Source organism: Sinocyclocheilus rhinocerous, unplaced genomic scaffold, assembly GCF_001515625.1.
Source record: "Sinocyclocheilus rhinocerous isolate Xijiao unplaced genomic scaffold, SAMN03320098_v1.1 scaffold491, whole genome shotgun sequence".
In the NCBI taxonomy this organism is placed as follows: Eukaryota; Metazoa; Chordata; class Actinopteri; order Cypriniformes; family Cyprinidae; genus Sinocyclocheilus; species Sinocyclocheilus rhinocerous.
In genome coordinates, this window is record NW_015625034.1 from 651,369 (window position 1) to 678,534 (window position 27,166).

A 27,166-nucleotide genomic window follows, 5' to 3' on the forward strand; every position below is an offset into this window, starting at 1 on the left:
CACTTGTTTGACTCGCGCCTGGCGCTGAAGTGAAGTGGAGCGCGTGTCTGAAACGTGTCCCATTCTCAGTCGTTCTGCGACTGAATAAATGCACTTCTTGTCAAGAGAAAAAGTGACAGAAGCAGCAGTTGTGAGTGGGGTGGCCAACCCTAGCCCCGCCCCTGCTTTAATTGCGTTAAATATTTTTAACGCGTTAAACTGAAAAAATTCATCGCCTGCGTTAACGCGCTAATTTTGACACCACTAATATAAATATATTTAATATACAAACATAACATTTTTTCTGAAATATATACATGCATGTGTGCATTTATATATAAATAATAAATGTACACAGTACACACATATATTATGTAAACTTTTATTTTGGATGTGATTAATCGCGATTAATCGTTTAGTAATTTATTAACAATCATTATGCATTCTATAATTGTTCAGTGCTCACCCTGTGTTGCAGAATGGCTTCCAGAGCTCTGAACTCAAAGGGCAATGAGTAAGTAGCCAAATTTCCATCTCCCGCCAGCTGTGGCCCAAGTTCTAACACCAGCCATTTCTCCAGACCGAGACCACGGAAATCCAGCACCAGTAAACACTGTGGCGTCACCACAGCCTTGAGGGACTTCACGAAAAAAAAAAAATGTAATAAAACAAATCAATAAATAAACTCACAAAACCTTTAAAGGGGTCATATGATGCTATTTTAAAGATCATTATTTTGTGTATTTGGTATAACAGAATAAGTTGACATGCTTTAATGTTCAAAAAACACATTATTTTTCAAATACTGTACATTATTGTAGGTCCTCTATGCCTCTTAACTTTTATAAAGAATATCTCTTTGGATTTGAGACTTTAGTCTTTGCAACTTTACAGATCTTCTTTATGCACCAAGAGCTTGTAACACTTCAAAGAGAAAGGAAAAATTGAAATCGCATCATATGACCCCTTTAATAGGAAAATGTATTCAACTTCCAAATGCAAATGAGTATTAAGTACAACACAAAGATGAACTATGTTTATGAAACAATCTATAACGTGTCCATACCTCCATGCATATGATGATGGCATTGTTCCTTGATGTAATACTTGTTAAGTGCTGGAATCTCAGATCTCTCGCCTGCAAACCAAGCTCCTGATACAACTCAGTCTTCTTCTTTTCTAAAACAAACAAACAAAAAAAACACCATAAGACCCAGATCCATCAATAAAAATCCAACAAAGTACATTTTCGTCATTAAATACATTGTCTTAATAAACAAAATTAGGATTTTTTTTAAATCTCTCTGTTTTCTTATAGAGTTACCTAAATGTCAAATCGGATCAAAACAGACGACTGATATATAAAATGTATTTTAAAAATACATTTACATACTGTACTTGAAGACTGAACAAACCGAAACAGTTTTGTTTTTCCCAAATTGCCTACATTTCTCCCAAAAGCAAATTCAAAATGTATAATTGGCAAAGTAGAGGAATTACATAGTAAAGAATTTCTCAATAAAATTTAATAATAATTAGTTTTTTTTTAAGAATAATACCTCCTCTTTTTTATAATAAGCATTAAGGGCTTTTAAAGCAACATTTCTGGTAGAAGTGTTGGTACATTTTGCAGTTTTTTGTTAGTGAATATAGTATTTTCCATGCAGAATATAAAAGATCACAACTCCATAATCTTCTTTCTGTGTGTGTAAGACGACCACATCTTTCCGAGATAGCTTAAGTTAAAAATAAGTATCATTTCTTGAGTCAAATTAAAAGGAAATAAAATTTCGCACCTAAACGCTTAACATACAGTAGGATTATGAAAATCAGTAAACTCACCAAATGTGGTCACATTCCCATCAGGCTCAAATTTCATCTGTTGAATGAGAATAGTAAAGGTGAGTCAGTGACTTTATTGTAGACACAAACTGTGTATTTTGTAAACAAAAAGTTGTACAAGATGTAAGTGCTTGTCTTACCACAACAAACACTGGAGCAACAATAGACAGGGCTGCTTGGGATGCGTCTGTGCCTCTTTGGCGACATGAGAGGTCTGGCAATAGAAACAAATGTGTTATGTATGTTGTTTGAGCAGCCGAGCCATAAACTAACACAGTGCAGCACCTACAGTGTCCCTGAGCTCTCGGCAGCACTGTGCTGTGATGTGATCGTCCACATGTTGAAGTAAGAGGGCGTCTGAAAGGTGATCTTGAGCTCTTCACACTTCTCCATGTCCAGCATTTCATCGACACTTTCCTGAGACTCTCTCGACAGACAAACCTCAAACATGGCTCCATACTTGAAAACACTTGAGTTAAAAGTCCATTTTACCTCCAGGACACCTCGGTGAGGTTACCGTGCTCAACCTGCATAAACACTAGTTGTCAAAACGACACACTTACTTTGGTCTTGCAAAAACTGAGTGGAAACCCGTTTATGATCCTATTTAGTGAGTTAAAGCAAAGCACATACCACAGCTCCGAAAGAATGAAACGTCCGGGTTTGATGTCTTTAGCTGTCCCGCTAACTCACACACGCACGTTTCACTGTTAGTTCGTTATGTCTTCGGGATACGAACACATATGATAAATGCAGTAATAACATACTCCATCACATAAGTCAGCGTGTTGCTGACTGTAACAACAGCGGCTGAACGAACGGCATGTTTTCGGAAACTGTTGATGACGTGAAGCACGCATCCAGCACGCGCTCGCTGTCTCTCCAATGGTTGGCTGCGACGTCACTGAGCTGCTTGACGCCGTTAAAGCGGCACGCTTTATCAAACTTGACTTGAAAATACATGCTTTAACAAAAACATTGATACCCTTTTTCAAAATCAACGTTATTCATTCATTCATTCATTCATTCATTCTTCTACTGTTGAAATTCCTCCATACCCGTAACCCTGAAAATGAAATAATTAAAGTAATTAATTAATGTGTATGTATTTAATTATGTATTTAACTATTTGTTTATATATTTAAACATTTATTTAATTATTTAATTTTAATATGGATGCATGAATGCATAAATAAATAAATAAATAAATACATAAATAAATAAATACATATTCATGCATTTATTTATGTATTTAATTATTTAATTATGTATTTAACGATTTATTTATACATTTCAACATTTATTTAATTATTTAATTTTGAGTAATTTGGCCCTCCAAAAACTTCTGTTGTTAAATATGTTGTCATAATTCTTGTACTTTTTTTGTAAAGAAACTCTGACTCGTTTAATTTTGTTTGTAATAATGTAAAATATTTTTGAGCAGAATCATTCATGCTATATTTTGTTAATAGTTATTTATTTAATTGTTTCCTTATTATATTATATTATATTATATTATATTATATTATATTATATTATATTACAACCTTCATTTGTTTTCTACTAGTATTTATGTGTTACTTGAGAAATCTTTAAAAAGCTGCATGTGCATTTTAATTGACATATTTCACTTTCAAATGTAATATATATGACCTTTAATATGATCTTTATAAACGTATTATTTTAAATATAACTTAATAAATATATAGTTACTTGTGTATTCTGCTTGTGTATTAATTGATATTTGGCCATTTTGGGGGAGGGAAAAAAATCTGTAAAAAAAAAAAAAAAAATCTGACATTACCACTGTAGATCATAGCGATGCTGCTTATGAGCATAAAAAGTCACAAGCGCAGATTGTCATTGCGGCCGCACGGTGGCGCTCGCCGCCTACATCCCTCTCAAACCTGCCCACAGATACAGTATTCTGGTCGTACATCTGATCGTACGGTTGCATATTCGAGAAATTAGATGTAAATTGTTATCTCCGCTCTAGTCTTTGTGCTCTGAAGGTTTTAGGACTCCCTTCATCCACTGAAACATCACATCGCTGCTGCACTGATGCTTTCACGGCGCCTGGAATAAAGACACTGCATCATTTCCCTTCCGCGAGCGCACAATGAATGAATGAAGAGGCAAGTGATGCTGTGCTCTGCCAGCTCGGGGTAACGCATAACAGCGTTTGTTCTGTATTTGTCCGCTTACAATAACGAACTTGGCGTGGCGTTAAGATGTTTCCGTCGTGCTATTCCAAGCCCAAAAATGGGTCTCAATTCAAGATGTCTTACACTAAAGTGATTTTTGGGGTGTTGGTGGTGTATGTCCTCCATACGTGCTGGGCCATGTACGGCTTCATTCACACCAAACCCTGTGACAGCGCTAAAGGGGACATCTGCGTTACATCTTACCTTACTGTCAAGCCTCGACTTCAGGTGAGAAGAGCTCATTTCATTTAACTGACTTTGTCAAATATATTGTCAGTAGCTGATTGCTTCAGAAGGTTACAGTTATTGCATGTCTCAACAGCTCAGTATCTATTCCGCTCTGGACCCCAGTGATGAAACTGGATACAGCCTACTGTTCAAAGTGGACAGATTTGACATTAACACCAAGTTTGAAAGGCAAGCTGACATTTTGTGTGGGTCTGTGTGAAAAAGAAGTACACTTTAGCATGATTTTATTATAAAAGAGTACTTATTACAGAAAAAATATAGGCTCTACTACTTTAAAAAATGTAGGCTGCTTAATTGTTTTGAATGAATGTAATTAGCTGAACTTTAAAGTGCTTTTTGACTGACTTCAATTTTGGAATTAAGTACATCTTTTTAAATACATTTCATAATCATTTTGTATGTCTCATTAAAGTATGTTCTAAATGTACTGACAAGCATTTATGTTAACATAAAATATACTTTAATGCCATTTCTACTGAAACTTGTATGACATGGATTTAAATATACAGTAGACATATTTGTAATGATGTTGCAATTTAGTACATTTAAAATATATCACAAAGGCTATATTTGCATGTGCTTTAGTATTTTCGTCAACACGTCAATAAGTGTACTTCTATAAATTACATCAACAGATCATTAAAACAATGATCTAAGATGTACTTTTTAAAATAAACTTATGACATTATTATAAAGTGCACTTTTTAAAAGTGTACTTAAGTGTGTTGAGGAACAGCCATATATTCTTTAAGTATACTTAAACTTTAAACTAAAACTGAGACTTTTATGTCACAATTCTATATTATATGCAGGTACAGTTTTTTTAAAATATGCTTTATGTGCACATTCAGTACAAAAAGCACACTTTTTCACAAGATTAGATTTGTTGCATGAGCAAGTTTAAACAATGTAGCATAAAAAAAAGTAGGTATACTATTTTTAAACTGCTGTAGTTGTTCTGCTGTTGGTGAGAACATTCCTACATTGTATAATGATTTAATGACATTCAGAATTTTTAAAGTGTTGCTTAAGGGACGACTTGTGTATCAAAGTAACATAACATATTTACCAAGTGATACCGTCACTATTGTCACCACAGGTTATTTTTAGGGCTATATGACAATCTCATTTACCATTTACATTTCACAGAAAGTACACTATAGCTCAGAAACATATAGTGAAAACTGGCAAGATTGAAAAACATCCTTTAATGTGGTTTTGACCAATTTTATTGTATGCGAATACTGAAAGTGCAGTTTTGTTTTGTTTGGTTTTTCGTCAGATAGCATGCTTAATTCATCTAGTATACTGTGTTGTGATTAAAGGAAGGTGAGTGTCGCAGTTCCTGAGATGACCCATAACAATGGGACGGTCCATGCCGTAGTGTTTGTGCACAAGAGTGGAGTTTTGCCTTGGAAAGACAGTAGACATGTGCGGCTTGTGGCCCGTCTCACCTCTCAAATGGTCCCTCTTCAGTCTGGCAACCGTGAGGTATTGTGGCCCTTTATTAATGCCAGCAATCACTATCTTTATTGTATTCAGACAAGTTTAAAACACTTCAAATTTTCAGGAAAAAATCAGTTTAGGTCAATTCTTGTGGCAGCTTATTGGTACTCTATTGCCCAAGTGATAATGGTAATTTTAGATGACCTTTCTGATGTATTTCATTATAAAACCCTTTATAATCTATAATAACAATAAACTTATTTCTCATATTTCTCTTCATATAATGTAAACATCATTAATTACCACTTGTGTTTAATAAAAAGTTTGATTAGTGAAATTAGTAAAAAAATCTGAATGATTATAAATGTCTGTTATTGGCCTGTCTAGCTAAGCCCTCAAAACACTTCTTATTTAGTGGTACAGTATTGCATGATTTGTAGATTATATTTAATAGTTTACACTTTGCATAAACGTTTGCAGTTAGTTTTTAAAAGGTAACATTACATCCTTAAGGACTGTACACTTACATTTCTTTTCAGGAGCACTTGTGCTCCTACTTAAAAAAAAAAATTTAGGAACACCTTCTGATCAATGACAGAAATTAACCTTCCTATTATAAGGCGATGTTTGACTCCTTAAATGTTTTTTAACCTTTGTAATGCCTCTGACTTTATTAAATGTATGTCATCTTTTGTGCCAAAAAAAAATTTGATTTATAAACTTTTATCAAAAATTTTAATTAAACAATAAATTAAATTAAAATAATAAAATTTATTATTAAATTTATAAAATAAAATGGACAAAAACTGCAGTCTGCTTTCACGATCTGTTGTGAGGAGCAGGACGCGCACGGATAGAGAAGCATTTTCATTGGCTGCAGTTTGCAGGTTTATGGCCAATCACAAAAGACGGCATTGCGTAGCTACCCATAGACACAAATATCCCGGCGCTATGTTTTTATTCTATATCACGCTAGGTTTATATGCAGAATTGGGATCGCTTTCGTAGTCTTTTGAATGGATAAAATACAGAAATCACTTTAATTTCCAAATAAACCTAACCAGTTGGAAATGAAACGCCGTCCCCCCCCCATTTCCCGCCCTGCTTAAATAGAATTTTACTTGTAACGCGTATGTTAAAGCAATAAGCCCCAAGAAGCTGTGGTTTACAGCGAATTTATAACAGCTAAGGGGCGTTGTTAGGCACAATGTGGAGCGGAGTGGCTAAAACCCCCTTAGCTGTTATAAATTCACTGTAAACCACGGCTTCACGGGGCTTATTGCTTTTATAAAACGGTTATTCCTTATACGTAGTTAGGTTTCACAAAATAAAACGGAGCAAATAAAGTGTAATGATATTAATAAAAACAGTATTCTTCCACCAAACAACGTAGTTCCTCAGAAACAGTTGTGGTTGCAACAAAGTGGTTGCCAAGCAACACACAAAGTAAACAAAGGTGTATGTTTGTAGAGTAATTTACAACAGCTTCGAATGCGGCTCAACCAATTAGAATCAAGGACCGGAACTATCCGTTTTATAACATGTATTTAAATATATTTGTAATGACAAATTCTTAATGATGAAGTTAATGTAATATATTACATTTTAAATATATTTTTCTGTAAATGTAATCTAGAATAACACACTACAGTAAAAATTAAAAACAAGGTCTTAGCTTTAGTATATTAGTCAACACACCAAAAAAGTAACTTTTAATCTGACATTATTACACTTTGTTAGGAAACATAGTCATGAAAGTGTAAAGTGGCTTTTTATTTAATTATTATAAAATTAATCAAATAAATATCTGCAAATACAGTTTTTTAATATACTTTTATGGTTTGAAGTAAAATCTTTCAGTACAGTACATCATGTGCACTTCTTTTTCATGAGATGTGTTGATACCATGCTATTTTTGCATGAAACAAAAGCACTATTTTTAATTCGCCCTGCATAAGAGCTTATACATTACAGTAATATTACTTTATCATTTGTCCATGAAAGCATTGAATACATGAATATATTCTCCATTTCAAATCAGCTCTTGCAAATGCATTATGATAGATGCAAATGACTTCCTGTAAATGTGGATCTTTCACTGTGTAAAGGCACCAGAAGAGCAGCAGATTGTTTCTTACTGGAGATCACGACTTATCTTAAATGTAATGAATGAGGATTTCACCTTCAACAGTGCTGCCGTGCCCAGCGACCTTCGCCGCTATATGAAAATGTGAGTTATTATCTGAAACCTAGATGTATCTGTGTCTAATATCTTATCTAGACATCCAACACTTTATGTTTCACTTTCATTTTATTTTCTCAGAGTTGAAGATGGAAAAAAGGAAAAAAAGAAATTTTATCTGCCACTGCTACTGGTTGATGAACTAAGAAGCCGATTAAATGATTTAATTGTATGTAAAGACTGTTCAAATGTATAAAATTACAGTTTTGAGATTTCATAAAAAATATAATGAGTTTGATTTATGAATGCACTTTCGCATGTTGAATTACACAGGAGATGAACAGCACCACAAAAGCAGTCCCTCTGACAATAACATATGACACCATTACCTTACGCAAGTTCAGAATATGGATCCACATACAAGCTGTTATATACTCACTCAAACATTTTGGTGAGTGACATTCAATCATAAATTATAAATCATACACTTGAGATAACTCAATAACTAGATTCTCCGGTTTCTCAGGTTTAATGTTTAATTCCATATTAATCATAAGGATGTTTTTCTACTTTATCTCACAGGATTTTCGGAGCAGAATCTTGATGAAATTAAAGCCATGTTTGTTGAGAGTGGGCTGCATGTCTTGGCTTTGTCCGTTCTAGTACCTGCATTCCATGTAAAAATACTTTATAAAAATGCTTAATTTGATGTGCTTAATCTATTTATTATGTGTATATCTTACCAATAATACATAATTATCTTACCATCAGTTGATTATTTTGTTTTTGCAGCTATCATTTGAAATCTTTGCCTTCAAGAATGACATAAGGTTCTGGCAAGAAAAGAAGAGTTTAGCTGGCATTTCTAGAAGATCTGGTACTGAATCTTCATACCTAGACCTGCTGTATGTTAAAGGGGTCATATGATGCGATTTCAAGTTTTCCTTTCTCTTTGGAGTGTTACAAGCTGATTGTGCATAGATAAGATCCCTGAAGTTGCACAAAAGAATTGGTCACAGCTGGGAAAAATGTGGCTGTAAAATTGTGTTTCTCTGTCTCTGCAGTTGTGTGGAGATGTTTCAGCACCATCGTAATATTCCTCCATCTACTAGAAGAACAATCCAGCTGGCTGATTCTACTTCCCACTGGGATCTCAGCTCTAATTGAGGTATAAAAATAGACTGAATGTGCTCATTTTGGACTGCTGGCATTTATTTCTGTTAAAACCAAAGTAACTGAATATGAATCGTCCTCTACTATTGTTGAATTTGCAGTTATGGAAAGTGAAAAAGGTCTTAGCGCTTTCACCCAAATTTCATGTAAGTGTTTATCACTTATACTCAGGAAGCACAGTATGGTCTTTTCGAGGAATATGGTACACGTCTTACTCATTCGACGTTGTTTTTCTTGAAGGATGAAAGAATGGATGATTTCGAGCGAGCAACGGAAGACTGTGATGCTAAGGTATGAGTGAATGCTTTGTTAAACCATTTCATTTTGCTCATTGAATCATTTTGTAACCCCTCTTTCTTCCAGTTCCCGTATTCATCTTATTCTATGACACTATTGATTTGCCTGGAAATATGTATTTTCAGTCGGATCAAACTGTAGTTTTACATGGACATTCTCTTTACTTGCACAGGCCATGAAGTTCTTGTCATATCTGATGTATCCATTGTGTATCAGTGGGGCCATATACTCATACTTATATCTCCAAAATAAAAGGTAACATTTTTCATTAATTAACTACAGTATAATCACATTACACATTCATTTTTTTATTTAAAATACAGTGGGTTCCGAAAGTTTGTGAACCCTTGAGAGTCTTTTGTAAATTTGACCTACATTGAGGCTGGATCTACCTGTAACTACATAAATACAAATCCAGCTAAATGAATAACTCAAAAAACGTTGCATATTTCTACTTATTTATTAAGCAAAATAATCCAGCAGTGAATATCTTTGCTGTTATGTGGTGTAACGCCCTTGAGCAGCAACCACATGTTTCCAAGTAACTGTGAATCAGTCCTGTATGTCAGCTTGGAAGAATTTTGGCCTATTCCTACTAACAACACTCGTTTTAATCAGTAAGTTCCATTTGGATTCATCTGTTTATATATGTTCATATTTATACAGAAAATTCACAAAAAGGGTTCACAAATGTTTTAATGCCACTGTAATTTTTTATATAAATATATGTATTTATGTTTCATTATGTTGTCTACTCTCAATAGTTGGTACTCTTGGATAACCAATGGCCTTATTAGTGGTAAGAGCTTTAATAATAAAAAAAAGTATTAAAGAATTATTAAACGTATATAAGAGTTGTTAAAGCACACTGTATTACTTTCTGTACAAAAGAAGTGAAAATAAAAGTTCATCTTCTTTTTAAACATCAAGGTGTTTATGCATTTGGATTTCTTTCAATGGTTCCTCAGTTGTTCATCAATTATAAGGTTTGTTTATAGACCAATCGTAAAATACAGTTCAACTACAGTTGTCTTTTTTCTGTACTGTTTACTCTGAATGTTCCTTAATTGTGTCTTTTGCTTTTCTCCACAGTTAAAATCAGTGGCTCATCTGCAGGTGTCCATCTTTATGTATAAGGTACGCTGCAGTTGAATGAGAAATCAATTTTAATTTTATGAAAACATATACTGAAACTTTCAGGAACACACAACTTTTTCCCTAGTCCAAAAAGGCCATTAAAACTAAGTGGCCTTTCACATAGAACACATTTTTGCATTCCACTGTGCTGCTTTTCCATTATTTTTCTATGTTAACTTGAGCTTGACAGACATCTTTGGCCAGTATTCCCGCGTATTGCATCTTTTGCCTTTGTTTGTTTTTTTGTTTTTTTTGCATGTCACACATTTTTTTCCATTCCACTCCCCCGCCACTCACAAATACGCGAAACTGTGTTCTGTGTGAAAGGCCTCTAAACTATTGAAACTTCTAGATTAAAACATTAACACAGTGGTTCCCAACCCTGGTCCTGGAGGCACCCCAACACTACAAGAGCAGCACCCATATTCACACATCAACAACACCTATTTATTGTTCAGAACTTGCCCGCACAGTCACAGTAAGATAATAAAGAGGAAGTTATTATTAAAATTATTAATAAAAGAACTGAACATTTAAATGCATGAATGGTCATCAGACTGGTTCTCTGCTGTGTGTAGCACCTACACCTCTGCATATCCTTCTGAAGGATCTTAACGTTAGGGCTGATGCTCACTTTTAGTTGGGTAACTGATCATTTAGTTCATTGTCCATAAACTAAGACGACTGTATACCCTTTCCAAAATAGATGTACAAAAATGTTTTATCAGAGTAGAGTCACAATGCTGGTTTGCCTTTGCTTCTCAGGGCTTGAACACATTCATCAGCGATGTGTTCAGTGGAATAATAACCACTCCTGGACCCCATCACTTGGCGTGCTTCAGAGATGATGTGGTCTTCCTCATCTACCTCTATCAGCGCAGGTGGGGAAAACATACTATTGGTGCATGTGGAGTGGACAAGTCATTTTACCCATTTGTCCTCATAAACCATATATACGGTGGCCAAGAGAGCTCAACGTGCTGCAATTTAAGAAAACACATGCAAAAGGAAAAAGCGCCAACAAATTACGAAAACATCATCAGTTTGACAACATATGTACTCCAAATACTCACAGCACAATCAAATACAGAAGCACACTGCAAATACTCGCAACACAAACAAATTTGGTTGTTGCGAGTATTTGCAGCACGTTTCTGTATTTGATTGTGTTGTCAGTATTTGCAGTGCATTTCTGTATTTGATTGTTGTGTTGCAAGTATTTGCAGTGCGTTTCTGTATTTTGTTGTGTTGTGAGTATTTGCAGTGCATTTCTGTATTTGATTGTGTTGTGAGTATTTGCATTGCATTTCTGTATTTGATTGTTGTGTTGTGAGTATTTGCAGCACATTTCTGTATTTTGTTGTGTTGCGAGTATTTGCAGCGCGTTTATGTTTTTGTAGCGCATTTTCATATTTGGTTGTGTTGCGAATATTTGCAGAACTTTCTGTAGTTGATTGTGTTGTGAGTATTTGCAGTGCATTTGTGTATTTGATTGTTGTGTTGCAAGTATTTGCAGTGCGTTTCTGTATTTGGATATGTTGTGAGTATTTGCAGTGCGTTTATGTTTTTGGTTGTGTTGTGAGTATTTGCAGCGCGTTTCTGTATTTGCAGCACATCTTCATGTTTGAATGTGTTGCGAGTATTTGCAGTGCATTTCTGTAATTTATTTTGTTGTGAGTATTTGCAGGGTGTTTCTGTATTTAATTGTGTTGTGAGTATTTGCATTGCATTTCTGTATTTGATTGTTGAGTTGCGAGTATTTGCAGTGTGTTTTTGTATTTTGTTGTGTTGTGAGTATGTGCAGCACATTTCTGTATTTTGTTGTGTTGTGAGTATTTGCAGTACGTTTATGTTTTTGCAGAGCGTTTTCGTATTTGGTTGTGTTGTGAGCATTTGCAACGCGTTTATGTTTTTGTAGCACATTTTCATATTTGGTTGTGTTGCGAATATTTGCAGAACTTTCTGTATTTGATTGTGTTGTGAGTATTTGCAGTGCATTTCTGTATCTGATTGTTGTGTTGCGAGTATTTGTAGTGCGTTTCTGTATTTGGTTGTGTTGTGAGTATTTGCAGCACGTTTATGTCTTTGCAGGGCGTTTTCGTATTTGGTTGTGTTGCGAATATTTGCAGAACGTTTCTGTATTTGATTGTGTTGTGAGTATTTGCAGTGCGTTTTTGTATTTGGTTGTGTTGTGAGTATTTGCAGTGCATTTCTGTATTTGGTTGTGCTGTGAGTATTTGCAGCGTGTTTATGTTTTGCAGCGCATTTTCGTATTTGGTTGTGTTGTGAATATTTGCAGCACATTTCTGTATTTGCAGCACGTTCCTGTATTTGGATATGTTGTGAGTATTTGCAGTGCGTTTCTGTTTCTGTTTGTGTTGCGAGTATTTGCAGCACATCTCTGTATTTGGTTGTGTTGTGAGTATTTGCAGTGCATTTCTGTAATTTATTGTGTTGTATTTGCAGGGCGCTTCTGTATTTGGTTGTGTTACGAGTATTTGCAGCACGTTTCTGTATTTGGTTGTGTTGTGAGTATTTGCAGCGCGTTTATGTTTTTGTAGCGCATTTTCATATATTTTTCATATTTGCATATGTTTTGTCAAACGGATGAAGATGTTTTCTTAATTTGCTAGTGTTTTTTTCTATTTGCATATGTTTTTTCATTTGCAGTACGTTAAGCTCTCTTGGCCACCGTAAATATATACCAGAACACACACATATATCACATAAATGTGTATAATTTATACACAAACAAACGTGACTGTACTTTAAATTACCAGTAGCTTTTAGCTTTACAAACTACAGTTACAGAGTAGTTTCCCATTCCTTGTTGAGAGTACAGTAATTCGGTGGATTAGCTGCTCAAATGTTGTTCATTTCTGTCTTCAGGATTTACCCAGTGAGCAAGTCCAGGTCACGTGATTACGGGGCGTCACACAGGAAGAAACCCAAAGGAAAGCCACATGAAGACTAACCCTCCACGGCGTCTGTGACAGCTTGCGCTCTCCATGCATGCAATACAGGAGAAACGCTACAAAAATTGAAGAAGGGCATTACAGTCACTGAAAAGTTCTCTTTGTGTATCCTTGTAATGAGCCTGCCTCCTGCTGCGAAATCCGACAGAGCTACACTTACAGTACAATCGTTTCTACTTGAACAAGACAGACCTGAAGAGATTAGCAGCGCACACCTGCTTTAGATTAAATCCGTGTGTAATATTCACTCAGGCCGATCCAACCAACAATTAGAAAGTGATGTGAGCTCTGAAGGAAACTACAGCAACACCCACCTGTGCTTTTATAACCTTTGAAAGAATGACTGCAATGGCAATGCCTATGATTACCGCATCTACACTACTGTTTTCAAACATTTAGAAAATCGCCCACTAGTTGTTTTGAACGCAAAAGAACTTTGCACAGATTTGGAAACACATTTTGAGTTAGCTGCTTTGCATTTATCTTGGTTTTGCATTTGAACCGCAACGCAGATATTTCTGACATGCTCACCTCTGCTGCGGATACGACAGGAAATGAATTTGCTGAAATAGCAAGCTTCAGTACAGTATTTATTCCGAATGTTTTAAGAGTATTATTTTATCATGTGCATTACTTGGTCTTGTTTATTATGAAAGAATAATTTTCCATGAAAGAAATGTCAAATACATGTCTGTTTGACTATATCTAGGTTTCCTTTGTCTTCTAAAACATGTTTTAATTAAAGTTGGACAATATAATTATTTTCTTCTGGCTTTTTCACCTTGTTGCCATTAAACAAAACCTGAAAAAAACTCAAAGACAAAACTGGAGATGATAATATCTTTGTTTTGGCAGTTTCACCCATTAGTGGAAAACGCACAAGGATGTGACATCACCCGCGACATAGCAACATACAAACTGCTCTGTGTCTAAAATTCACATCTAAGCGTCGTCATGTTAGAATCTGATAGCCACGTTGTGACACCAGTCCAAAAGTATGAGGGAATGTGTGCCTTCTTTCAGTTGTCTCTTCACAGGAGATGTGAAAGAATGTCTGCTTGGTGGATCTTTGGGAAGACAGTGAGTTTGAGTCTGTGAACACCCAGTGAACTCTCCCACACATGCAGTCAGTCAGTGCTTCAGCAGCATGGCGACTCTTTCTAGTCTGCTCTTTTTACTTCTAACTGTACACTCGGGTATGGCTTCTGATTCACTTGCTTGAATTGCTTTCATATATGTTGGATTCTTAACATGCTTCCATGTTGATTGTTTGTAATCTAGTTTGAAACAGCAGTTCTCTAATATGGTTCACAGTTTTTGATAGAAAATTCAGGTGCTATTTTTAAACAGTGTTGAGATTTGTTTGAAATATACACACACATATTTACATTACTTATGTAATTTAAATTGTGTGTGTGTGTGTGTATATATATATATATATATATATATACTGAACAAAATTATAAACGCAACACTTTTGTTTTTGCCCCCATTTTCATGAGCTGAACTCAAAAGATCTAAGACTTTTTCTATGTACACAAAAGGCCTATTTCTCTCAAATATTGTTCACAAATCTGTCTAAATCTGTGTTAGTGAGCACTTCGAAAATTATGTTACGTTTATATATGAAATATATGTATATATGATATAATTTATATGAATATAAATATATACATGAGTTAATATGATATAATATGATATATGATATAATATATATATGAGATAATATGAGTTTTATATACACTACATATATATACACCATTCAAATGTTTGGAATTATTTAATGTTATAAGTATCTTATATGCTTCACAAGGCTGTATGAAATTAATATAAAGTACAGAAGAAACAGTATTATTGTGAAATGTAATTACAGTTTAAAACAACTATTTTCTATTTTAATATTTTTGAAAGGTCATTTATTCTTGTGATGAAAATGCTGAATTTTCAGCAGCCATTACTCTAGACTTCAGTGTCAAATTATCCTTCAGAAATCATTCTATTGTGTTGATTTGGTGCTCGACAAGAAACCTTTTTTATTGTTATCACAGTAGTGCTGCTTAAAGCTGCAGTCCGTAACTTTTTATGGTTAAAAATTATCCGAAATCAATATTTGAGCAAGTACATAACCAGCCAGTGTTCAAAACTATCACCTTATTTAGCCCGATTCACAACGGTCATCTTAATGTTTGCTAATTTGAGTGGTATGGGTAGGTTTTCGCGGAAATTCGAGCATGCCGCTGCGTCATTATGTCACGTCTGTAAACATAAAGAAGTTGTCCCGGCTACTAGACTATCGCATGTGAGGATCCTGCAGGTGGCCGATCGTTTATAGCCTTTTCTCACAGCTGGAATAATTAAATGTATCAATTTGATGGCGGATTGTAATGCAGAAAGGATTATGTCATGTGTTTATGAAACAAATGTGAATGAAATTAAATTATATTCCAGTTTTAAATGTACTTCTGATTACAGATAGCCTGGGATTACAAAGATTTGTATTTTAAAGAAAACCAGTTCGAAGGGAGCATAATTTGCTTTTTGGGTTAAAAGAATTTCTTAATATGAAATTCGAAGAGTATGACAAGTGTGTTTATGTGTATGTTAGACCAGTTTAAGTGTGTATTTGTATGTTAGACCAGTTTAAGTGTTTATGTAGTATGTTGGACTAGTTTAAGTGTTTATGTAGTTAATAAAGTCTTACTTGTATCACACTTGATGTTGTTCATTGTTTGCTCATAACTGGAGTCCCTTAATCATGCAGATTTATGCTACAAGCTCTGTGTGGAGTTGTACAGTATGAAAGTTATTTCCCTTAACCAGGAAATTAACGTTCTTAGAATTGACAGACAGTTGACCCTGAGAGGTCAAGTAAATATCTACAGCGGATCTAAATATTTATAATTAATTATAACTAGTTATGATTATTCATATTTCCCCATGCATGAGCTGATTCGCTACACCTGTAATATTCTGAAGCCATATTCTAGGCTCAATAAAAGTTAAGCTCAGTCGTCCGCAATGAAAGAATTTTAATTTCTATATTACAACCACTGATCTATAATATATAGAGATAATTCAGAGATGACCTTTATTCCCTGTGGTCCTTCCAGTAGAGTCCCAGTCAAAACAGATGATGCTATGCAAAAAGAAACAAAACAAAACAAACAAAAAAGATCAGTTATTGGAGTTGCGCACTGGTTGGTTGAACAGGTTTCACGTCATGAGTGCAATTTAGTAGATTTTATCAGGACCGGAATGATTGGTTTTATGAGTCTAATGACTTATGATCTAGTGAGATCTTCATAGCAGTATAGCAGACTCCCTAGATAAAATGCATATACATTTCAACTCTCCTAATATTATGTCCTAGTAAAATGATATTTAGATGTTTAGTTTTAGTTTTTTTTTGTAGTGAGTAAAACCTAGGCTATAATGTTTTTTGTATCAAAAAAGTCTAAACAATTAGAACGCACGTAGCAGATTGCATACAACAGCAAAGCTTTATAAAATATTATTATTATAATATAGATTATATTTCCATCTAATGGTTACATAAAAACGACACAATCTCACTCTCATTCATTTAAAAGCAAAATAAAGACGTTTACCTATAACAGAATGACAACTGATATATCTGCATATGCGAGCTTCTTTAAATCACGTGGTCAGATATTCAGTTCCTACAAAGCTGCTGCATAAGTTATAAAACAAACTATTCGATACAGCAGATGGAGAACTAGATGAGCTTTGAATTTGGTCTTTTCAGGAGGAGTTACTGCCATTGTGAAGTCGTGCTCCAATTCAAAAATCTGCGCAAGCACTGCAGCCACTGCCTATGTGGACAATAATGGAAATGGCGTGCTGTAAGTTATCTGTGCAGCTACAGCAGAGCTGCGAGCGTCACACTGCACTGCTCCTCTTCAGACAGCACACTTGAAATGTTAAACACATCCCATCATGGACTAAAACGGTCTTCATATTGAAAATCCTACTGAGCTAACTTCCCTTGCTTCATTACCTGGCTGTGGTAACAGTCGTTTGGTTGAAAAGGATGTACAGTCTGGTAAACAGATAATGTATTTAAGTAATTGTATGAAAACTTTTGAAGGAAGACTTGCAGGAGCCTGTGTAAACTAGAGAATGAATATAATCAAAATTATAACATAACTGTGTTGCACATGAATTTAGGCCCTAGATATGTATATCTTCAGACATATGGATATAATTTAAAATGAGTTTTAATGCCTTTTCCCTATTTTACTTTTAATGAAAATAAAAATTACAATTTAACAAATAAAATTCTAAAATCTAATGTTTGTCTTGAATGGAAAAAATGAATGGATTATAAAGCAAACATGTATTTTTAAAAAAAAATGTTGATTGCCTAATAAAATAACCATAAAAAAATTATTTTTAATAAATAGGACACAAGTTAAATAGTAAAGGTAGGATACACATTAGTGGAAGACAAAGACAACATGCCAATAAATAAAATTAAGAATTTTTATTTATCAAGAACTGATTTAAAATAAATACATAGGACACACACAAAAATAAAGAAAAAAACAAAACGATTTTTGTGCTGTATAAAGCATGTGCAATTTCAAAATCTTTAAAATATTCGTCCATCTTCATTATGTGATAATACTTCTATCAACAAGTGAGCTCATATGAACAGTTACACAACAGGAAACAAATCCTAGAAAATGACAAAAACTGATATCTTTTACATCAGTCATAGAAACTGTGGCAAAATACCAAAAGTGATGACAAAGTTGTGATTTTGGATATATAATATCCATATTGTATGGTGCTTATCCAAAAGGCCGTAACTATATGATGATAGCTGTCAACAAAATCACAAAAACCTAGGGTGGTGGAAAACACCGAGTCAGACATTCTTTTGCAAAGCATTTAGAGGAAAAAAAGTTCAGGTAATGTCTCTTGATTATTAGCTGCGTCCTGCAGTGTCCTCTGCTGGCGGTGAGTGGCTGTTGAGCTGGTCTTCATGGCAAGGCTTCTCCACTGAGCTCTACGATCAGTTTAGCGTCTGTGTCCGTCTGTACGAGTAGTGTGCCGGAAAACTGGCCCACAGTGGCTGGCACGAACTGAACAGGGAGGTTGATGTAGTGTTGTGATCTAGGAAAGCACATGCAGATATAGTAAACCAAACTAGCTTGTAATGCTACGGAGCAAAAAAGTAAATGGAAAGAAAGTGAATTTATTTCACATCAACACAAGAAACTGCAAAAACATTTCCACATTCGCTCGCCAACTGATATAGCACGAATAACAAAATATTGGAAGTAGTTTGTCAGTTTAAAATTTAACTCAAGCTAAAAATGATTTATGACACCACACATTTAGTACACAAATACATGCATATAGTAAAATGCATGTTGTGCCACAAACCCCACACACACACACACACACACACACACACACAAATCTGACCTGTGGCTGAGCTCTGAATCAGAGCCTTCACATCAGGCATTGGCAGCAGGAAGTGACATGGAACGCTTCAATAAAATCTTTCTACTTGCTATTTTTCCTTAAATTGGCTTGTGCAAACAGTAAGACTTTCTACTACTAGAGAAAGAGTAAGCAAGAGAGACTGTGACTCACCTTAGAGAATAATTTGAATGCTTGATGTGGAAAGGCTCTTTAGGACTTACGAATTTTAGCTGCAAGTCAATTAGAAAACCTCAAAGTAAGTTTCATGCCAGACATTTAGGAGAAGCAGTAATAACACTGCACTCATCAACATGCAAAGACCATTTAGTGACTGAATTTGTTAGACTTGAATGTATTTTATATTTACATGGTTGCTCTGTGACCTCTTAAAGGAATAGCTCACCCAAAAGTGAACATTTCCAGAAAATGTACTCACCCTCAGGCCATCCGAGATGTAGATACATTTGTTTCTTCATCAGAATGGATGGAGAAATTTAACATTACATCACTTGCTAACTAATGGATCTTCTGGAGTGAATGGGTGCCGTCAGAATGAGATTTCAAACAGCTGATAAAAGCATCACAGTAATCCACAGTCCATCAGTTAATGCTCAAAATACCAGTCCATAATCGATATTTGTTGATGTAAACATTTTTAAAAAAAATCTGTTTTGGACTGTTTTCACATTTCTCACCTGAATCAAATGAAATAAATGACTTTAACTGGAGAAATCAATAATATTGAGGACTTGAATTTGATGGCGGATTGTAATGCAGAAAGGATTATGTCATGTGTTTATGAAACAAATGTGAATGAAATTAAATTATATTCCAGTTTTAAATGTGCTTCTGATTACAGATAGCCTGGGATTACACAAGATTTGTATTTTAAAGACAACCAGTTCGAAGGGAGCATAATTTGCCTTTTGGGTAAAATAATTTCTTAATATGAAATTTGAATGGTATGACAATTACAGATTAGACTGCAGAAATTGAAATCTACTCGCTTATACACACTATACTCATAGTCACGCAATGCTGATGTTGTTAACATGAATCATTTGAGAATAAAGTATAACAATAATAATAATTTGCATGGTTTGATGTGATATGAGCTAACCGATCTTTAGATTAAATCACCATTGGTAGCACGATTTATTGTAATGCTTTTTTCCTCAGTTGGTCAGAACAAACGTGGCAGACGTGTTACTTGTTCAGATGACAATATCCGGTGAAAATTCTTATTTGGGTCATATATTCCAAGATGTAGGCTAGAGTCTGTGATTGCAAAGCACAGTAAATATCCACACCGGTGCGGTGACTGACTTCCACACATACTCTTCAGAGCATTAGATTCATCTGCGCTGGAGCCGTGCCGACTCACAACCTACGCAAGGAAGATAATTCCACACACAGCTGCAATTCCAGGTTTTCAAACAGAGATGGCGACAAAGAGGCAAAACTTACGGACTGCAGCTTTAATATTTTATTGTATTTCTTGAATAACCAGACTATTATTTATTTTGCAGTAAATGCGTTAAAAGTGTTACGTGTGTGGCTCCGCAACATCAAATCAGGAATATAACAAAAACCTTCAGGACTGTCAGGCTGCTCTGGACTCCTGCATGACCACTGTCGGCACACGAGGTGAGCGAATGCCTTTGACGTTAAAGTAGCTCCACACGGATATGGGAAAATCTATGTATACATTGAAGAAGTGATCAGATAATGAGTTTATTCAAACGGGAATGGGCAGAACAACAACAGCCACCTAATTCTGAACATCAGATATCAGCTGATCATCCTAGTGTATTTCTTTAGAATATTAGCAACTGAACAGAATTCTTAAAGGCAGAACATGGCTCTGGGGTCTATAATACACATAAGTCATGTTTTGCAGTCTTATGTGTGCATTAATATGCTTTTTAAAAGTTTTGTTTTTAGACTAGTTTGGAGGGGAAATATCTCTGCATTGCAAAATGATCTATTACATTTTATTTTGAGCATTTTAAAAATGATTGAAACATGGGCTTGTGTCTATAAGTTTCATTAGCAAGTGAAAAAAAAGGAAGTCAATGGCTGCCGGCAACTGTTTGGTTATTAACATTCCTCAGAATATCTTTTGAGTTCAACAGAACGGAGAAGATCGTACAGGTTTGGAGCAAATTTTGGGGGGAACTATCCCTGTGTAGCGTCTGGACAAATCAGACACACCATTTTTCATTTGATTTAACAAATCAATTATTCATTAGATTAACAAACGTTCACAGACCCCTCACCCAATAAACATACTGGGTGCCAAGTTGTCTGTGAACAAAACAGCTGATAAAAGCATCACAGTAATCCACAGTCCATCAGTTAATGCTCAAAATACCAGTCCATAATCGATATTTGTTGATGTAAACATTTTTAAAAAAAATCTGTTTTGGACTGTTTTCACATTTCTCACCTGAATCAAATGAAATAAATGACTTTAACTGGAGAAATCAATAATATTGAGGACTTGAGGTTTGAAAAGTTTTGATGAATTTACTACAAACACAGCTTTTCACTTCACAGACGTACATTACTGTGAATTATTATGATGCTTTTATCAGCTGTTTGGACTCTCATTCTGACGGCACCCATTCACTGCAGAGGATCTTTTGGTGTGCAAGTGATGTACTGCTAAATTTTTCAAAATCTATTCCGATGGGGGAAAAAAACACTAATCTACATCTAAATGCAAGTACATTTTCATTTATGAGTTAACTATTGCTTTAATGCGTTTTTCCACATAGAGACAGGACTTTAAACAACTGTAAAGTGACATTCTTGATTAGCTGCTGCCGCTTTACAAATGTCATCTGACTTTTGTTTATTTAGTGTGCTGACTAGTGCAGCCCTATGTTCTCACCTCATGTGTGTTGGAGGAGTTATTTCTGAAGTTAACCTTCAGTGTGCTGGTGGCGCCCACTCGTGTGGCAGGAAATGTGTACAGACTTTGAGGTGCATAAACGCCCCTCTTCTGATTCTCAGTTGAAGATCTGAATGAATTAGAAATAAACCTCAAAATATGCCTATGACATTTTAGCAGTGAAAGAAGTCTTCCTCTATAGGTCAGATTTCTAACAGGAATACAAGCCTTACCCAGTCTTTGAGCCTGCAGAATCCAGTCTCTTCCTGTTCTTCACAGTGGCTTCCGTTTTCACCAAGGAGCAATTTTCTTTAACACTCGATGCTTCTCCTGCTCTTATGCCCTGCACACATGAATCAATACACTCAACAGGGAAGTACTACCACTCCCTCCTGCATTAGTGTCCTTTATTTATGACTGAAATGGCACTTTTAGCTAATAGTCAATGTTGTTAATAGGCAAATTAATAGGGCAGTTACATTAGTTTAGCCTAGCTATGAAACTCACATACAGAACTCTGCATTCAATAGACTTACAGTGCCACACAACTGGAAGCGAACACGGCTCTTGTGCTGAGGTTTGGCTGTTGGGTGACATTCCAAATCCCAAAACTGCGCATAATCTCCCCGATCACGTGGAAGGAAAGTGAATGGAACCTTTTTACAAAACAAAACAGAAAACTTGAATCAGTTGAAAGAAAATTCTAGATCTGTCAGAGACTAGATGATGTTTGACACATCCACACCCCTACCTGCATCCTCTCTTGAATCCCCAGAGTCCCAGATGCCTTCTCACATCTGAAGGCAGAGTATGTGGCACGATAAACATCTCCACCGCTATCGACACCCTGATCCAACAGACAACAGTGAAGTCGAAATCAATAAATCCCTCAGGAACGAAAGCTTTAAAAATTCTTACATAACTGCCAACATCACAGACCTTTACATATGGAGGAGCAAATGAAGAGAGGTACCATCTGACCTCCTCTCCATGATTCTCCACCTCCAGAGAACATTCTGCACAAAGAAAACAATTGTTTTCCTTTTACATTTTAATAGGCCAAGATTTAAGAATCCTATTGAAAGTCGGTCTCAAATCAATCAAAATTGTGTTACTGTACAAAGAAAAGAAAATATTCAGTTGACAGGTTCTGTACTTACCTGATGATTCTCCAGAGGCAGTGGGAGGGAAGACCAGCGTTCGGTTCTTGATCTCAACCTGAGGCTGGGTGCTGCTGCTCTGAGGTTTCTGTCCTGGTACTAAAGGGGTCTCAGCCTGAGGTGGCAGTGGGCGTAAAGAGCGGTCCATGGCGCAGCTAGTGGCAGAAACATCCATGGCCAGATCTTGCCGGATCTGAACTTTAATGGACTTTAGAGAAAGAGACATAAGAGATGGGCGTTACAGAGAGCGCACCTTACACTGTCATTCAAAAGTTTGGAATCAGTAAGATTTTTAATGTTTTTAAGGGAGTCTCTTATGCTCATCAAGGATGTATTTATTTGATCAAAAATACAGAACAGTAATATTGTGAAATAATATTGCAATTTCTAATATTGGTTTCCAATTTTAATATACTGTACTTTAAAATATCATTTATTTCTGTGATGCAGCACTGAATTTTCATCAGCCATTACTCCAGCCTTCAGTGTCACATGACCCCAAACTTTTGATTAGTAGTGTATATTGTAACAAAAAATTCTATTTTGAATAAACACTGTTCTTTTTACATTTATTTATCAAAGAATCCTGAAAAAAGTATCACAGGTCCCAAAAAATATTAAGCAGCACTGTTTCCAAAACTGATAATAAATCAGCATATTAGAATGATTTCAGGAGGATCATGGGACACTGCAGACTCGAAATTAAGCTTTGCTTTACAGGAATAAATTACATTTTAAATAGTGCTGTCAAATGATTAATAGCGATTAATCGCATCCAAAATAAAAGTTTGTTTACATAATAAATAAGTGTGTTCTGTGTATATTTATTATGTATATATAAATACAAACACATGCATGTATATATTTAAGAAAAATATGTTATGTTTATATATTCAATTCAATTTTCACTTTGTTGGAATTTCTTCCAAAAATTGTATTGCATTCCATAGCGTTTACTGTCGAACATTAATTCACATTAATACACATTACACAATACCATACACGCACACAAAAAAAGTTATTAAATATAAATATATATATAATATAAAATATAAATGTATATACATGTAAATATTTTCAAAATATATACTGAATGTGTGTGTATTTATATATACATAATAAGCGCAGTACACATACATATATGTAAACAAAAACCTTTATTTTGGATGCAATTAATCGTTTGACAGCACTAATTTTAAAAGTATATTAAAGCAGTACTATGTAACTTTTTACTGTGTTCAAAATTTGCTAAATGTATATAATGAGCTAGTACATCATGAATATAGTGCAAATAAATCCAGCCTTGATGTACATAAGAAAATTAAAATCTTACTGATCCCAAACTTTTGAACAGCACTGTATTGTATATCTCCATTTTGTACAGAAGAATTCACATAATCTGAGTTTTTTTGGAATATTCAAAAAAAACAAAAATCTGAAATGCGTTGTTCCATATGCAAGTTCATTACTGTAAATTCAACAGCATGTTATGAACTAGAAACCATGTCTTGAACTTAAAAACAATCCTAGAAAACTTGTACATTCCCTCTTCAGTCGGGCATAACAGAATCTCCAGAAATGAATACCTTCTGTTGATTACCACACTGTACATAGATCTGTCCACTCCAGGGCAGCATGGAGGATTTGGTTTAGATTTTGTTAAATGCTAAACATTTATATAAGCTATGTACTTTCAATTAAAATGAGAACAAAATGTGAAGTCATTGATTTTCCCGATGTTTGTTTATATGCGAGTCTCGTACTGAGGTTCAATGACTCCGTGCTGTGGGGTGATGGTAAGGCAGTGGGCTGGCCAGGACAGCTCAAAGCTCAGCTCTCTGTTCGAGCGGTTCAGTATCTGCACATGTCTGGTGTCAGCCACACTGTCTGCAAATGAACAAGCAGAAGACAACATTTAGAGGGGGAAGCATTCACTTGCTAAGTGCATTTTCTTTGAGTCAAACAACATTCATTAAACCACCTGAGGTCATTTTTAATATCACATTTTTAAACTCAAATGTGTCTTACTGATAGTGGGTGCAGTGAGAACCAGCTGTTCAGGCTTGATGCTCCAGGTGTTCTCTAGGTTCAGCTCTGTTTGTTTCAGCACAGGTTCTGATGGACTTAATGGAGGACCTTTGACTGGTAGCACATCCAGGGAAACATTACTGATGTAGCGGCCCGATGACCCCAAACCGCTGAGTAGAGAACTACACATTAACTTCATCAGCATGCTGAAATCTGAAAGCATTCATTTCTGTTCAGTATGTTGTTCATTGAGGATGTTTACCCGTCTGATTCAGAGGTGTGCCGTTGTGAAGGTCTGACGGACTCCATATGGTCACTCTCTCCAGAGTCTGACATTTCCATAGTGCCAAATAGCGACAGCATAACTTTGCTCATGTTGCCATAGAAAATCTGGGCTTCATTTGGCCTTTGAGGCAGATCATAGGCTGAAAACAAATAAAGCCACAATCAAGGTCAGTTAATTGATTAAACCAATTCATTTTGAGCAAATCCTTGCCATCTTACCCTCCTGAACCTGCTCCTCTCCAAGGAACATTTCATCAAATGGGATACTTTTTAATAAGCTGTTCTCAGACAGTACTTTATTCCCTGCTTCTGGTTTGATTTGTAGTAACCTTGAAAACAGATTAAAAAAAACAACAACAACAAAATTACAAAATGTGTTTTCACATCACTAAATGTGTAAAAATACACTAAACTGTCCTCTCACAGATTCAGTTTCACAGATTAGACATTTAGTAAGAATATCAGGGAGGTCATATCTCTAGCTGGTAAGTGGGAATAATATACTAGTAATTGTATTTCATTTCTAAAAAGGTCTACAGTGAACTATCCATGGCTACATGCAAAACTTTATTCAATTGAAAAGATAGAGGGCTCTTAGAAAAGTATACATTTTTATTTGGTTAGTTTTAAAATAAATGTTTAACTGCAAAAGTACATAAATTACTCAAACGAGTCATCTGCCTATTTTTGATTCAGACATCAAGTCACAGATCTTTCAATTTATTTTTTTCAAAAAAATTCTCAGACATTACATAAAATACTAAATAGAAAAGATTTTTGTTGAAAAACGTAAAAGGAAGAAATAAGCTCCTATTTTAACACTAACATGTTTTTAAAATATTCTTATTTAAGCTGAGAATTCAAGTCAAATGAGAACTGCCACTGACTTCCGGAACTGTTGTCGAGACACCTCGTCCCCACAGAAGAGGCAGACAGTGGCAAGAAGAGCTGCACCAGACTGACAGAGAGCCTGCTCTCTGCGTGAAGCCTTCATCGCTATTGTGATCACCTGCAGAAACAGCACTGATAAATCTTCCAAGCATATACAGGCATTAAAAAAAAAAAAAACATGCACTTGGCTCACCTCCTGTGTTCGCTCTTTCAGGACAAACTGTGAAGGGGACAAGCTAATAATGGTGGAGTCCATGACAGCTCGATTTTGAAGATTGCTGAAGGATACCGCTTTCACGAAAGCAGCACGTGAACCCGTGTTTCGCACACACACACAAAGCTTACTGACACGTCCTGCCTGCACTCCACTCAGCGTGGCCACATAGCCTTCAGAACGCTTCCTCAACTCCTCCAGGATCACGTTACTCGTGCCGCCATAGCCTGACAGAGGGATCTGAGAACAGCACGCTAAAATGTAACACCAAGTATTTACTAGAGGTCGACCGATGTATCGGCTTTGCCGATTAATCGGCACCGATAGTTGATTGCTGGAACGATCGGTTATCTGCAAAAATCCATGCCGATAGTTTTCCGGGTTGCATCCGTTGCTGGAGCGGCTGAGAAGGGTCACTGACAGCATGTGCTATTTGTTTAGACACGTGATACTGCACGCTGAACAGAGCGGGAAACTTCAGACGCGGATTTAAATGCAGCCGACAGAAAATCCTGCCGCGCCACAGAGCGCCATTCACATAGTTTTCCATTAAATTACATTATATTTGTCCCGAATCGTTGTTAATGTACATAATGAATTGTGTATTGTGCATTTTCAGCAAAACGTTTGTCTTTCTGTGGCTCTAATAAAGTCTGTATGCTTCATTTATTGAGCTATAATATAGATCACGCTTTCTCTTTCCGTTTGCTCCGTTTTTAAAACACCGAACTTCAAACTCATCTATGCCTCATTG

At 35.5% G+C, this 27,166-nt stretch overlaps 4 protein-coding genes across 10 annotated transcripts in view; 1 reads left to right on the forward strand and 3 right to left on the reverse strand.

Annotated features, from left to right (window-relative positions):
* mrs2 (magnesium transporter MRS2) overlaps nt 1-2,735 on the reverse strand; it is an 11,241-nt gene extending 8,506 nt beyond the window's left edge. Inside the window, exons 1-6 of the mRNA XM_016563395.1 lie at nt 2,455-2,735; nt 2,111-2,348; nt 1,962-2,035; nt 1,822-1,858; nt 1,046-1,158; nt 446-619 (exon numbers count right to left, since the gene is read on the reverse strand). Coding sequence (XP_016418881.1) covers nt 446-619; nt 1,046-1,158; nt 1,822-1,858; nt 1,962-2,035; nt 2,111-2,279 — 567 coding nt within the window. The 5' untranslated portion in view covers nt 2,280-2,348; nt 2,455-2,735. The remainder of the gene's footprint in view (nt 1-445; nt 620-1,045; nt 1,159-1,821; nt 1,859-1,961; nt 2,036-2,110; nt 2,349-2,454) is intronic.
* Nucleotides 2,736-3,739: 1,004 nt separating this feature from the next.
* On the forward strand, nt 3,740-14,033 carry LOC107749154 (cleft lip and palate transmembrane protein 1-like protein). Its single transcript, XM_016564262.1, has 17 exons — nt 3,740-4,253; nt 4,348-4,442; nt 5,600-5,765; nt 7,829-7,950; nt 8,044-8,131; nt 8,236-8,353; nt 8,485-8,579; nt 8,695-8,779; nt 8,967-9,070; nt 9,177-9,221; nt 9,316-9,366; nt 9,545-9,627; nt 10,137-10,171; nt 10,303-10,358; nt 10,465-10,509; nt 11,275-11,390; nt 13,399-14,033. The coding sequence occupies exons 1-17, from the start codon at nt 4,053-4,055 to the stop codon at nt 13,481-13,483; spliced, it is 1,590 nt and encodes a 529-aa protein (XP_016419748.1). The 5' UTR covers nt 3,740-4,052; the 3' UTR covers nt 13,484-14,033.
* Nucleotides 14,034-18,489: 4,456 nt separating this feature from the next.
* LOC107748603 (centrosomal protein of 192 kDa-like) lies at nt 18,490-24,638 on the reverse strand. Its single transcript, XM_016563482.1, has 8 exons — nt 24,581-24,638; nt 22,995-23,202; nt 22,774-22,850; nt 22,586-22,681; nt 22,371-22,490; nt 22,068-22,177; nt 21,835-21,964; nt 18,490-18,623 (listed from the first exon to the last, which is right to left on the reverse strand). The coding sequence occupies exons 1-8, from the start codon at nt 24,629-24,631 to the stop codon at nt 18,528-18,530; spliced, it is 888 nt and encodes a 295-aa protein (XP_016418968.1). The 5' UTR covers nt 24,632-24,638; the 3' UTR covers nt 18,490-18,527.
* A 10-nt stretch (nt 24,639-24,648) lies between these two features.
* cep192 (centrosomal protein 192) overlaps nt 24,649-27,166 on the reverse strand; it is a 34,021-nt gene continuing 31,503 nt past the window's right edge. For 6 of the 7 annotated variants that reach the window (XM_016563452.1, XM_016563435.1, XM_016563427.1 and 3 more), the window contains 6 exons: nt 26,392-26,652; nt 26,195-26,316; nt 25,527-25,636; nt 25,285-25,447; nt 25,023-25,204; nt 24,649-24,881 (listed from right to left, as the gene is read on the reverse strand). In XM_016563452.1, the coding sequence (XP_016418938.1) occupies nt 24,739-24,881; nt 25,023-25,204; nt 25,285-25,447; nt 25,527-25,636; nt 26,195-26,316; nt 26,392-26,652 (981 nt within the window). In that variant the 3' untranslated portion in view covers nt 24,649-24,738. The remainder of the gene's footprint in view (nt 24,882-25,022; nt 25,205-25,284; nt 25,448-25,526; nt 25,637-26,194; nt 26,317-26,391; nt 26,653-27,166) is intronic. The other variant, XM_016563443.1, reaches the window with a different exon arrangement.